This window comes from Notamacropus eugenii, chromosome 2 (assembly GCF_028372415.1).
Source record: "Notamacropus eugenii isolate mMacEug1 chromosome 2, mMacEug1.pri_v2, whole genome shotgun sequence".
Taxonomy (NCBI): domain Eukaryota; kingdom Metazoa; phylum Chordata; class Mammalia; order Diprotodontia; family Macropodidae; genus Notamacropus; species Notamacropus eugenii.
The window spans coordinates 155,846,879-155,860,089 of NC_092873.1; the positions used below are offsets into that span (position 1 = coordinate 155,846,879).

General features: G+C 35.1%; 1 protein-coding gene across 6 annotated transcripts in view; it reads left to right on the forward strand.

Moving 5' to 3' along the window:
• Nucleotides 1-13,211, forward strand: part of DOP1A (DOP1 leucine zipper like protein A) — a 107,827-nt gene that overhangs the window by 38,241 nt on the left and 56,375 nt on the right. For all 6 annotated transcript variants that reach the window (XR_011974395.1, XM_072642693.1, XM_072642696.1 and 3 more), the window contains 6 exons: nt 1,383-1,481; nt 3,312-3,411; nt 4,340-4,449; nt 8,614-8,722; nt 10,479-10,599; nt 12,202-12,321. Coding sequence is in view for 5 of the 6 variants with exons in the window: in XM_072642693.1 (XP_072498794.1) it covers nt 1,383-1,481; nt 3,312-3,411; nt 4,340-4,449; nt 8,614-8,722; nt 10,479-10,599; nt 12,202-12,321 (659 nt within the window). In the remaining variant the exon portion in view is untranslated. The remainder of the gene's footprint in view (nt 1-1,382; nt 1,482-3,311; nt 3,412-4,339; nt 4,450-8,613; nt 8,723-10,478; nt 10,600-12,201; nt 12,322-13,211) is intronic.

Sequence of the window (13,211 nt, forward strand, 5' to 3'; positions counted from 1 at the left end):
CACAGTATCAACAGCATTTTCTGATGATCGGCTGTCAGGAACCCAGTGATCCAAAGCAAGTGCAAAGGACTCACGAAGGAAAATGCCCTTCATTTCCAAAGAACTGATGGACTTTGAATGCAAATTGAATCAAATTTTTTTCCACTTCATTCTTATTTTTTTCTGTTTCTTTCACAAGTGTAATTAATATGGAAATACTTTTTACATGATAGCATATGTATAAATTATACATCAAACTGCTTACTGATTTCAGAAGATGAGAGGGGAAGGAGTGAGGGAAGGAGAAAACTTTTGAACTCAGAATCTTGTTAAAAATTTTCTTGACGTGTAATTGGGGAAAAAAAAATACTATTTTAAAAAAAGATTCCTTCCTCTTAGGGAACTCACAGTGTGATGGGGACCAATATGCAACTAATACACACACACACACATGCACACACACACATTTTGTATACACACATATGAATGATACTTGTAGATGATCTCTGGGGAAGGCACTAAAATTAAGGGGGTACTTGGAAAGTCTTTTCACACAAGATAAAACCTTAGCCAAGAGCTAATGAAAGCCAGGGAATCCCAGAGGCAGAGATGAGGAGGGAATGTCCCAAGCACAGGTGCAGCCAGTGAAAATGAATGGAATCTGGAGATGGCATATCTTATGGGAGGGGAGCAGTAAGGTGGTCAGCATCACTGGATCCTAGTGTAGATGAAGTGTAGTAAAGTATGAAAGGACTGGAAAGACAGGAAGGATACAGGTTATAAAGAGTTTTACAAGCCATAGGTAGGTTGATTCCTGACCTTCTCTGGCATTCTTCTAATTTTTAAAAATAGTATCCCCTTTTATATTCAGGTTATGTAGGCATTTTTGGAGTATTATGGCATATGGTATGTTTGTCTAAAATTAATTTTCACTAGATTGGGTTTCCATTTTTCTAGTAATCCTTTTCAGATAGGGAGTTGTTTGCTAAGTAATTTATAATTTAAATTTAATTTTGGAGTTTATTTAAATAATTAAATTAATTTTAGGTTTATTGAACATTGAATCATTCAGTTTAATTTTTGATTCTTCATTGTCTAATCTTTGCCATTTGTCTTCTTTTTTGTTTTTTAAACTAGTACCAAATGGTTTTACCCTCCCCATAGACCTTTCTCATATCATTCCTTCATATAATTTTTTAAATGTTTTAAAATATGTAAAGAGATTCTTTTGGATTTCTTTAAAAATCACTACATTTGATCAGGATGATTATGCCCAGAGTATTCCTCTTACCAACTTGGGAAGAAGGAAAGGTTTGATTTGCTTTGTTGGCATGATTTCACTGTGATTGTATCAGTGTTAGTTTTCAGTAAGTACTGGTGGTTTCATGGCATTCTCTCTTCAGGTAGAAGCAGTAAGTACTTCAGTACAGGATTCGAGTGTCCTTGTACAAAGAAGCACCCTGGACCTCATACTCTTCTGCTTTCCTTTCCATATGAGTCAGGTAAAATACTAGTGATATAAATCTACGGTACTTGTTTTAGAAATCAGATGATTGCCAGTGTGTGTGTATTATATACACAGGCATTTTTAATGATAGTCATCATATATGTCTTTTTTGTATTTCATAAAGTAATAGGTAGAAGTAGAATGGGAGTTTCTGGCTGGGAAGAGTGGGATTGTTTTGATCTGAACCCATGACTTTATCCCCTGGGAAACTCCTTTTACCGTTGCAGATCAACACCTGTTCTATAATTGTCTTAGAAAGGTGCCAGGGACACATGGAGACTAAGTGATTTCCCAGTGTCACATAGCCAGTTTATGTCAGGCCTTTTTTTTACTGTTCCATATGACTTCTCAAAACAGGTGTTTGGTTTTTTTTTTAAAGAGCAGATTTATAAGTAAGCTGAAGAACTAAAGGGGAATAATTCTTATAGCAAACATGAAGTGGATTCATTTAACAGAGTTTTTAAAAGGTTTACCTATGTCTTTCACTCCCTAAGTAGTCAATAGTCTTTATAAAAATGTAACATAAAAGACAAAAAGAGAGCAAAGCATAGCTTTCAAGTCAGTGGTAGCTCTACCTAACATTGTGTACTTGGAGCCTCTGCCTTGGTCATTACCATCATGACTTCTGAGGTTTGTATGCTTGAAATGTGGGAGCCATGTAATTTTCATTGGAGAACTGGCTGCAATAGGAAAGACGTTTTAGCCACTCCTTGACATTCTGTAGTGCTTTTATTACAGTTGATCACAACTAACTTGGGAATTCAAAAATGAAGCATCTAGTTGACTAGAATTGATTTCCTTATTTGTGAAGAAATGGTCTGAATTCCTGTATATTCAGAAACTTTGACTGCTCAGTGTGATACATAAGCATTTCTTTATTGCCAAAGTAAGTTTAATAGTAGAGGGAAAAAGTATTGACTTCTAATTTTACAAAAACAGCAGCTTGTGGTGATTTTCAGTCATTCAATGTGGAATAGGGACCCCTGTTACAGTGTTTTATTTTTTCCTTTGCTAACTCTTCATAACTGGATTAGCACTGAGCAAATTATTTTATTCTCTTTTTTTGTTATTTCTCCTCTTGCCAGCTCTTCTCCTACCCCAACTTGGGCTCCTTTCTCATGAACCAAGGATCTTAATACTGTGTTTTGACTTTATAGGTTCTTTTGATTTATGTTGCCTTATCAGAGCTTGCCTTCCTCAGCTATCTTCTACCATCTGTTTTCTAGACTTTTTCCTCATTTCTCATCATCTGCTTTTCTTTCTAATCTCAATGAAAGTCTACCACCCGATATTGTTGTACAAAGGGCCACTGCTAGGTGATCAAAGCTTATCTGATAAATTAATAAATTATAATTATAATAATAAACTAATCTGATAAATTAATTCATTTTATGATGTTGATGGCTAATAAAAACTCTGTCAGATAACATATTTTCACTCTAACAGAGACTTTAACTTTAACCAGAAAGAGTTAGTAATAGTAGAATTGTTGGGCACTATTGATAGCTCTAAAATTGTTATTTTGGATGGTGATCTTTAGTATTCCTGAAATGTGCATTCTGATTGACTTCCTTAGAGCCAAAATTGTACGTCTCTTTGAACTGAAAACAAATCTTTAATGAATACTAACCAACATGATCATAAAAAAAAAAAAAATTCAATAGGATAGTAAGAAGAAAGGAAATAGAAAGAAATGAAAAGAAAAAGAATAATCAGGAATACAGAATTGGGGTCTTAATTCCTTTCTGTTGCCATGAATTTACTTAAAGACAAACTCAGAAGAAAAAGTTTAAATTTAAATTTAAATGTTTCATCCCTTTTTCAGGCAACTCGCCCTGACATGATCAGAATCTTGTCAGCAGCTCTTCATGTGGTTCTAAGAAGGGATATGTCTCTAAATCGCAGGCTTTATGCATGGCTTCTAGGTAGGTATGTGATATGTGCGTGATTAAACCTGAAAAAACTGAAAGTGCTATGATATGGAAAAAAAAACTTTGACTTTTTAAAGAAACTGCTGGGATTTTATGTGTTTATGTTGATTTTTTAAAACAACAATCATTTACTGAGTACATGGCATGAGGAAGCAAAAACTTCTTAGGGAAAAGTATATGACGTTTATTGTGGATTCATTTGCTTCTTATTATTTTGTGTAATAATAAAATTTCATAAAAAATATGAATTCAGATTTCCCTAATGAACATTCCATATTTGGTTTATAGTTATATATTATGGAAGAAGACCTCATTGGAACTTTAGTTATTTGAATCCTTTAGGTCATGTTCTTTTCTGTAAAATTATGATTGTGATAATGCAAATAAATTCATACTGTGGGTGAATTAGTCAAAAATTATTTTTTTACCTTTAAAGTCATGAAGTACCTAAATGGGATATGGATAGAGGTTGAGTGGGGCAACGGCTCTTCTACCCAGTGCATGTCATTCTTTCATTTAACATTTTGTTGGTCTTGAGTGACCCACATATCTTCTCTCAGAAAATGCCCAGGAGAATTCACAGGCCCCAATGAATTCTAGTCCTGAACCTTACGACATAAAGAACTTTATAGAGATTGATGAACTGTTTGCATTTGAGTATTAAGGGCTATAAAATCTGCCTAATATAGTCTGAAAAATAAGTTATCTTGTATTATTTGGTAAGCAGGAGAATTATTCTGGAACAATGTCATTCACATAGAATTTCCTTTTATTAAACTTTATAAAATTATCTCTCTTGCTGCCATTAAATGGACTACAAATTGGTACGTGTTGGCCATTATTGAGCTCTATGGTTTTTAAATTGGTGATGTAGATTTTTGTGGTTGGAATACTAATGTGTTTTATATTTGTTTGCTTGGAGGCTTTGATAATAATGGTGTTACCATAGGACCCAGAAGCACGAGACATAGTAATCCTGAGGAACATGCCACTTATTATTTCACTACTTTTTCAAAAGAGATGTTGGTCCAGGTAATTAATACCTTAATTTTACTCTTTGCTTATTCAGTATGTAGTTATTTGCAAAATATATGCCCTAATGATAATCTTTATTCTCTTATTAATCTATATCAAATCCTGCTAGTAGTTAACACCTGTATACTTTGTCTTTCAAATTTAATCATTCTTAAGCATCTAGAATCTCAAAGATGTAAAAGGATCTTGGTGGCCAGGTATTCCAAACTTTACCTGAGAAAGATCCGTTTTATATCATATGTAAAAGGGAGTCATTCATAATTGGATTGAAAATTTTAACTACCTCATGGTACAGTCTGCTCTACTTTTTCCTTACATGAAGCCCAAATTTGTCTTACATATGAGAGAACCTTAAACATTTTTTAAAATATAATTAATTTATTTTTTCAGTTCTCAACATTCACTTCCACAAGAGTTTGAATTCAAAATTTCTCTCCATCTCTCCCCACCCCCTACCCCAGCACAGCATGCATCCCATTCACCCTTTCCTCCAGTCTGCCCTCCCTTCTCTTACCCCCCCCCCGTTCTTTCATCCCCCTCCCCTCAGTTTTTCTGTAGGGCAAAATAGATTTCTATACCCATTGCCTGTGCATCTTATTTCCTAGTTGCATGCCAAAACTATTTTTAACATTCATTATTAAAGCTTTGAGTTCCATATTCTCTCCCTTCCTCCCTCCCCACCCACCCTCATTGAGAAAGCAAGCAATTCAATGTAGGTCATACATGTGTAGCTGTTGGACTGTTCACTCTGTCATTTTTGTGGCTTCTCCTACTCTAGATTTTGTGTAGAGTCATTTTTTACAGGTATTTTAAGGGCTTTAGGGGGAGAGCTAGAGCAGGTCCATGCTTCTACTCCACTATCTTGGCTCCACCATCCAAACCTTCCAAGTACTTGAAGGCAGGTATCATGTTTCATATTCTTTTTTGTTTCTCTAAATATTTCTCATTTTTTTAAACTAGTTCTCATCTGCCATGAACTTGGACCCCTCACCATCCAGCTAACCTTCCTCTAAACATTCTCAAGCTTATCAATACCTGCCCCAGAATGTGGGGCCTAGAATATAATGCAGTGCTCCAGACAGGATGTGATGAGAGACCCAGTACAGCCAGACTGTTCTGTATGGACATAAGACATCTCTAAATGCAACCTAAGATTGCATTAGTTTTCATGACTGCTGCCTCATGTTGACCACAATAATGTAAAGGAAAAGAACATTTAGAACTTTGATCAGTGCTATGAGTTTTCATGACCTCAGGAAACCAGTGGGGAAACATGCCCCTGGATAGAGAAGTAATGGATTACTGCTAGTGGAGAGTGAAACGATCACTTCCATGCATGGCCAAAGTGTTGGTTTTGCTTATCTGTCCTCCTTTGTTACGTGTAAAAGGTTCTTTTGGTGGATGGTAAGTTGTCATGTGACTGATCTTTCCATATAGAATCACCTGTAATAACTTTTAAAAAATGCTTTAATGATGCTTTTTAAAATATCATTTTTGTTTCCCAGTCACACCTTTACCACCCTTTAGAATCCTTCTGACAAAGCAATATAGTTTAGCAAAGCTAATCAAAAGTTGGCTATGTTTGATAATTTATGCCTCATTCTGTACCTGTAGTTCACTCCCTCTCTACTGAGAGCTGAGAGGTATATTTTTTCTCATCAGTCCTCAGAGTTACTGTTGGTCATTGCATTGATCACAGTTCTGAAGTATTTCAGTATTGTTTTCCTTTACATTACTATGGTCATCATATAAATTATCCTCCTTTTTCTGCTAATTTCACCCTACTTTAATTCATACAAGTCTTTCTAAGTTTCTTTGAATTCTTCATATTCATTATTTTCATAAGATACAATGAAATTCTTTAAAATCAGATTTAGGGCAAGAGTTCTTTACCTTTTTTATGTCTTGGACCCCTTAACCAGCCTAGTGAACTCTATGGACCTCTTCTCAGAATGTTTTTCAGTACATAAAATACATAGGATTACAAAGAAAAACAATTGAAATGAAGGTGTAATTTTTTTTTCCCATCCAAGTTCACAGACCTTACAGGGAACTTGGAGCCCAGGTTAAGATCTAGATTTAGAACTGTATTGGACCTCAAAGGCTACTATTCCGGTCCTCTTTTATGAATAGTGAGACCTAGGTAGATTAAGTGATTTGTCCAAGTCCCATCAGAAGTGTCAAGTGGTATTGGCATCTTGGTCCTTTGACTCCAGAGCTAGTACATGGTACTGATGCTTTCTTCCATGACCTTCACATACCATCACCTCCAACAGTGGGCACCTAGTATAAGGGGACTTTCCTTCTAAGTTTTTACTATTATTAAAAGTTCTGCAATAAATATTTTGGGGATCTTTTTCCTCTGTCTTTGACATTATTAGAGTGATATCACTGAGTTTAAAAGTATGAACAGTTTGATGACTTCTTTAGTGAAGTTCTGATTTGCTTTCCAGAATAGTTAGACCATTTCACAGCTCCACCAACAGTGCATACACGTGTCCTTCCAACAGTTGTCATTTATATCTTTTATCATCTTTGTCAAACTGATAAGTGTGAGGTGAAGCCTCAGAGTTGCTTTAATTTTCATTCCTCTTATTAGTGATGTGGAGAATTCTTTCCTATGAAACCTCATGCTTTTTCATAACATTCTTACTCTGTGGAAATTGTTTATGGCCTTTTATTTTCCTGTATGGGTTAGGGCTTTTTCTCAGTGGGAAATCCAGAGCCCAACTCATGGAGTCTCCCAGGCAGCTGTTGGCACGGTGGGGAGAATGCTGGGCCTGGAATCAGAAAGACTTGAATTCAAACCACCTTCAGATATTTAGCTGTATGCCCCTAAGGAAGTCACTTTTTAAAAAAATTTTATTAATTTTATTTATTTTCAGTGTTCTGCAATCACTACCATATAGCTTAGATTTTTTTCCCCCTACCCTCCCTCCTACCTCCCTCCTCCCTCCCCGAGATGGCATACAATTTTATATAGATTCTACACGTACATTCCTATTAAATACATTTTCACTATAGTCATGCTGTGTAGAAGAATTAAAATGAATGGGAGAAATCATATAGCAAACCAAAACGTAATAAAAAAGAAAGTGATCTGTTACATTCTGCGATTGGATTCTATAGTTCTTTTTCTGGATGTGGAAGGCATTTTGCCTTAAAATACCATTGGGGATTTTTTCAAGTCCTTGCCAAGTCTACCAGAAAAAGCTCTCACACACTGTGATCATTGCTGTGCACAGAATTCTCCTAGTTCTCCTCCTTTCGCTCAGCATCAGATCATATAAGTCTTTCCAGGCCTCTCTGAAGTCTTCCTGTTCATCATTTCTTATAGCACAATAGTATTCCATTACATGCGTATACCACAACTTGTTCAGCCATTCCCCAGTTGATGGGCATCCCCTTGATTTCCAGTTTTTGGCCACCACAAAGTGTGCTGTTATAAATATTTTTCTACTTGTGGGACCCTTTCCCATTTTTATAATCTCTTGGGGATATGGTCCTAGAAGCAGGAAGTCACTTTTTGCTCCAGTTTCCCCAACTCTAATAAACCAATAGCACCCACCTCTCGGGTTGTTGTGAGGATCAAATAAAATAATATTTGTAAAAGTGCTTAGCACAATTTCCACATGCTCCTCCTTAAAATTTTGAAATCCCCAAAGAGGGCTTTATAACAAGAATACCACTACGATAAAACTTCATTTTAGTGGAACATTTTTGAGTAGCTCTGTCCTCAACCCCAAAAAGGTATATATTTCTTTATTCTTACTCTGATACTTCTCTTATTTGAGGGAATTTCCAAATAACTAGGATATATTTCTTGGTGAGGTGACTGCTTAGAATGAGTACCAGTATCAGATTAACACAGGGAAGAAAAACAATAAGAAGATACTGTGCAGTAGTTGTAATTCTACCTCCAAAGATAAGAAAGAATATTATTCTTTCTTAACCAGAGGGAAAATAACCAGCCTTGGGAAAATTATTTCAGTAAAATAACAGGGATGTTATATCATCATCATCATGTGTGTTACTATCCTGTAGTTTTTTTGATCACGTAAAAGCATGTCATGTAGCCTGGTGTTTTATATTTTTTCATTATCAATATCAGACTGTAATTTTTCTGTTCACTAATTTGCATTTTTCTCTCCTTTTTAAAAGGCAATGGTGGGAATCTTACAAGTGAATGGCTTTGGAGAAGAAAGTACCCTAATGCAGGACCTAAAACCCTTTCGCATTTTAATCAGTTTATTGGACAAACCTGAACTAGGTAATTTGTTCATATTCTATATCATTAAAAAAAAAGCCTTATTGATTTTACATATATGCATATATAATATATATACACACACACATATACAGACAAATATTAAAGAAAACTATATGTCATTTTACAGGTCATTTTATTGGATAACATTTGAATATAGGTCCTCAGTTTCTCATTTAAAAACCTAGAAAATTCAACTTTTTACAGTGAGTGTATTGGCTGTTCTAGATGAGCTCCTCAACTGTCTTGCTGTGCGATGTATATGACAGGCCACCCAAAGGAATCCTTGCTGTTTAAAGCATTTTAGTGTCCTAGTGACTTAAGGTAAAGAGACAGAAATTCCCAGTCATTAACAATCTCATATCATTTAGAGTTCAGTCCATAAGCAAACAAAGAAAGAAAAGAAGGTTTGGAGTAGCCCTTGTTGACTTCTGGCATCTCCAACCTAATTGTATGTATGTCTTCTCATTTGTGTCTTTTATTTGACTGTAGTGGATCTAATTTGGAATTTTAGTTAAAGTATCTTGGAAAGAAATAATAAAAATAAATCAAGAATTGACAACCCTAAGATTAGCAATCACAGCAGTATCTGCACAATTGCCTCAAGACAGAAAGCTCTCTTGAGGTGTAGTGAGCATGTACCTGCTTAAAAGGTTTAACTTCAGTACTTAAGGGAATCTGTGTTCTTTTCATTGTTGCTCTTCCCTCTATTGGTGCATATTTCCAACCCACCCCAGCCTTTTCTAGTGCTATTACTATTCATGGTTTTTCTTTAAGTACTCCACAGATGATCCTTATACATGCCAAAGTCCTTTCTATAGCTCCTTTTGTACTCTGGGTGTCCCAGTGGAACACTCGATTTTTTCATCTCTGTTATCTCTCACTTGTACCAAACGAATTTAATCTCTTTTTCAGTCATAAGTTTGCTCTGTGATATCCCTTATGTCACATTTCAAACATATACCTTTGTGGGACTTCATACCTTACTTCTGCCTACCATGTGTAGTTATACTGTCCTTTAGGTCATCTGTAACTTCAGTTTTTTGAAAAATATCTTCCAAGATTCACAACTCCAGAACCTGGCTAGGAGAATAGTTTTATTGAAAAGATGGATCTTTTTACCCAATTGTAGTTTGGTATCATTAAAAGCATTGTGTAGTTTCCCAGGTGCAGTGCAGCCCTCTTGCTTCCTCCTGCTCACTAATGAACCTATCTCATCCATATACTTTGTCCACCACAAATGTATATACTAGTATACTAACTCAGAGAATAGGCCACCCAACCACAATAATGAGGTAATATTTGTAGTGCACTCAGCACAATGTCTGGCACATAGGAAATGCTTATTTTCTTCCCTTTTCCTTAAAAAGTACATGAAATTGAATTATCTTAAGGAAATATTTAAGAGATCAATAAAAATCATAGTATACCACAGCATTTAGATTGTATTTTTAGTTAATTGCTTCTTGAAAGATACTTCAGTTATGCAAATGCTAAAAATTTCTAATAATGAATTTTCTTTGTTTAACAGCCCAAATATATGTTTTCATTAGTTACTTTGTTGTTTTCTGAGCATAGCCACATAAAAATGTGGAATTGTTTTTGGCTTTGTATGAATCTGAATGAAGCAGGAAGGGAAAGAAACAGCTTACTTTAGGACATCTAGAACTTACTTTAAGACATTTAATTATGTAAGAAATCTTTATGTGATAATTTGCCAATATATAATTATTGTATTTACTTTTTATATTTATTGTAGGACCTGTCATATTAGAAGATGTTCTGATTGAAGTATTTAGAACATTATATACACAATGTAAAGCAGAATTGGATCTTAAGGTAGAACCACCCTTCAGCAAAGATCATACACAATTAAGCAGGTACAGAAATGACTTCTTTGTTTCTAAAACATATCCAGTAGACTGTATCACATATTTGCTTAATAAGTCCTAAAGTGACAGTTGTTTTAAATTAGAAACAAGGAAATAACTTTACCATTTCCATACTCCAAGAATATCAGTTTAAAAAGCCAAGGGTATCAGGGCTTTACTGGGTGAATTTTTAACCCAACTCTAGTTTTAACCAAATTCCAGGGACTAACAGTGAACTTCACAGATTCACAGATGTCATAGTTTATGTATTCATTCTAAATGCATTGGATATAGTATACTTGCATTTCAAAGAGCAATCAGCAAATTTTTCAGTTACGCAAGATCCATCTTGCATAGAGAAGTATGGACTAGACAGTAATAATGTTAAGTATATTCATAACTGATTTAAGAATAGAAATAAGTATTGATTAATAGGACAATATTAACCTAGAGGGTGATGTATCTCTCACTTTGACCCTGTTATTTGACCTCAATTTTTTTATATTGATAACTTCCATGAAAACAAGCAGCCAGCATTAATGCACAGATACCTAACAAATTTAGTGACAAAATCAGGATCCAGAAAGATCCCAGTATTCTGAAATGATGGACTCAGACTGTCAAAATGAAGTTAGATTAGATAAATGTCAAGCCTTTTACCTTAGTTCAGAATATTAACTATATAAGGATAGGTTGGAGAAGTCGAGTAGAGTGGCAGGAAATGGCTACATAGCAAATTAAATGAACAGGAATTAGGGCTTTTAGGTTACTGCAAGGTCACTACTTCTCAACCATGTGATGGCTGCCAATAAAATTGATGCAATCTTAGCCTTCATTAATAAAAATATAGTGTGCAGAATGACTTCCACTCTGATCTTTGCTTCTTTGACAACCTTTGGAGTGCTTTTTCAAGTTCTGTGCCCCTTTTTTTAAATTTTTTTTGGAGGGACAGACAAACTGGAGCATTTTTGAAGGAGCTCAAGAAAAGGAGCTAAGGGTGTTTAACTTGAAAAAGAGAAGATTTAGGGTTCACATGATGGCAGTCTTGAAATACTTAAGTGATCATTGTCTAAAAAGGAAATGTGTAGCCCTCAAGAGCAGAAATTGATGCAGTGTCAGGTTACAGGGAAGTCACCTTCATCTTAGAAGAGAGAACAGTTTTCTAACATCACAGTGGCACAGATTACTTGTCTTGTAAATATGTGGATGAGCACTTGGGAATACTATGGAGAGATCACTTGCCTTAAATGGAAAGTGCAACTAGATAAAGTCTAAGGTCCCCATGACTTAAGATTCAAATATATTGTTATCACACTTTGTAGTTTACAAAGCACTTTATCTTCATGTAAGATATTCCCAGACTTCTAGATTTGCATTGGCACTTATTGGAAAGTATAAATCCTTCAGGGTACTAACTATAAAAACTCTTATAAAAGTGTGGCACGTAAATGTTTTTCACAGTGTGTTAACCTTACCATATATTTTAATTTTTACTGATACTAAAGTATAATATGAATAGTACTAAAGCATTCCAACGTTATTAACTTAAGAGTAGGGAAGAGGGTAGGAAAGTATTGATATTTGTCAGCTTTTATTTATTTTCTTTTTTAGCAAATTGAGGGAAAACAAGAAAACAGCAGAACTGATTAAAACAGCCAATCTTCTTTTTAATTCCTTTGAGCCTTATTATATGTGGGATTATATTGCACGCTGGTTTGAAGAATGCTGTAGGTATGTAAAATTTATTCACTTGAATAGAATGGGCATTCAGAATTGATTCTTTCCTTTTTTATTTTGCTTAAAAATGTAACAAACCAAAAAAAGAAATTTTTGTGGCGTTTCTATAATGTAGTTATACTAAATAACATACTGCTATAACTAAATTGTTTTTTAAATGTCATTAACATATTGATGTACTTGCACTTAGTATAATGGCTAACATGTATGTAATCCTTTACAATTTACAAAGTACAATCTCACATATAAACCTCACAACACTTCAGGGGGGTAGTCTCCTATTTTGCAGATGAGAAAATGGTGGCTCAGAGATATGAACAACTTGCTAAAGATCACATAGCTCCTACAGATAGTCTTCTGACTCCAAATCCACTGCATCCTTCAGTATATCATGCTGCTTTTGTTAAATATTCAAGGAACCTTTATAGATTACACAGTAAAATAAGTGGGAAGGATTGGTCTGACTAAGCTCAGGGTGCATAAGGTCTAATCTATTATTATAGTAAATGTACTTAAAAGTGCCTTTCTCAAGCCAGCAAAGGGAATTTGGTCATGTAAATTTTCACATGTACCCTGTGATTTTTAGAGCCATCTTGGTTTGGCCTTGTCCTTTCTTCTCTTATTCTGCTGCATATTTCCTTACTATTCGAGAAGAGCCTTTTGAAGCTCCATCTTAGCCCCAAGAGTGTGGGTCAAGTTTGGGCAAAATTTTTTTCAAGAACAGTGTATTTTGGAATTTTAAGTGCTGGAAGGGACCTTAGAGGCCATCTATATCTAGACTGACTTCCCATCTAGCTCAGGTATTCCCTGTTCAGTCTATGCTGGTTCATGTTATCCTCTGTCATAGGGGCCACAGCACCTCTCTGATTGGTGCATGGTGATGC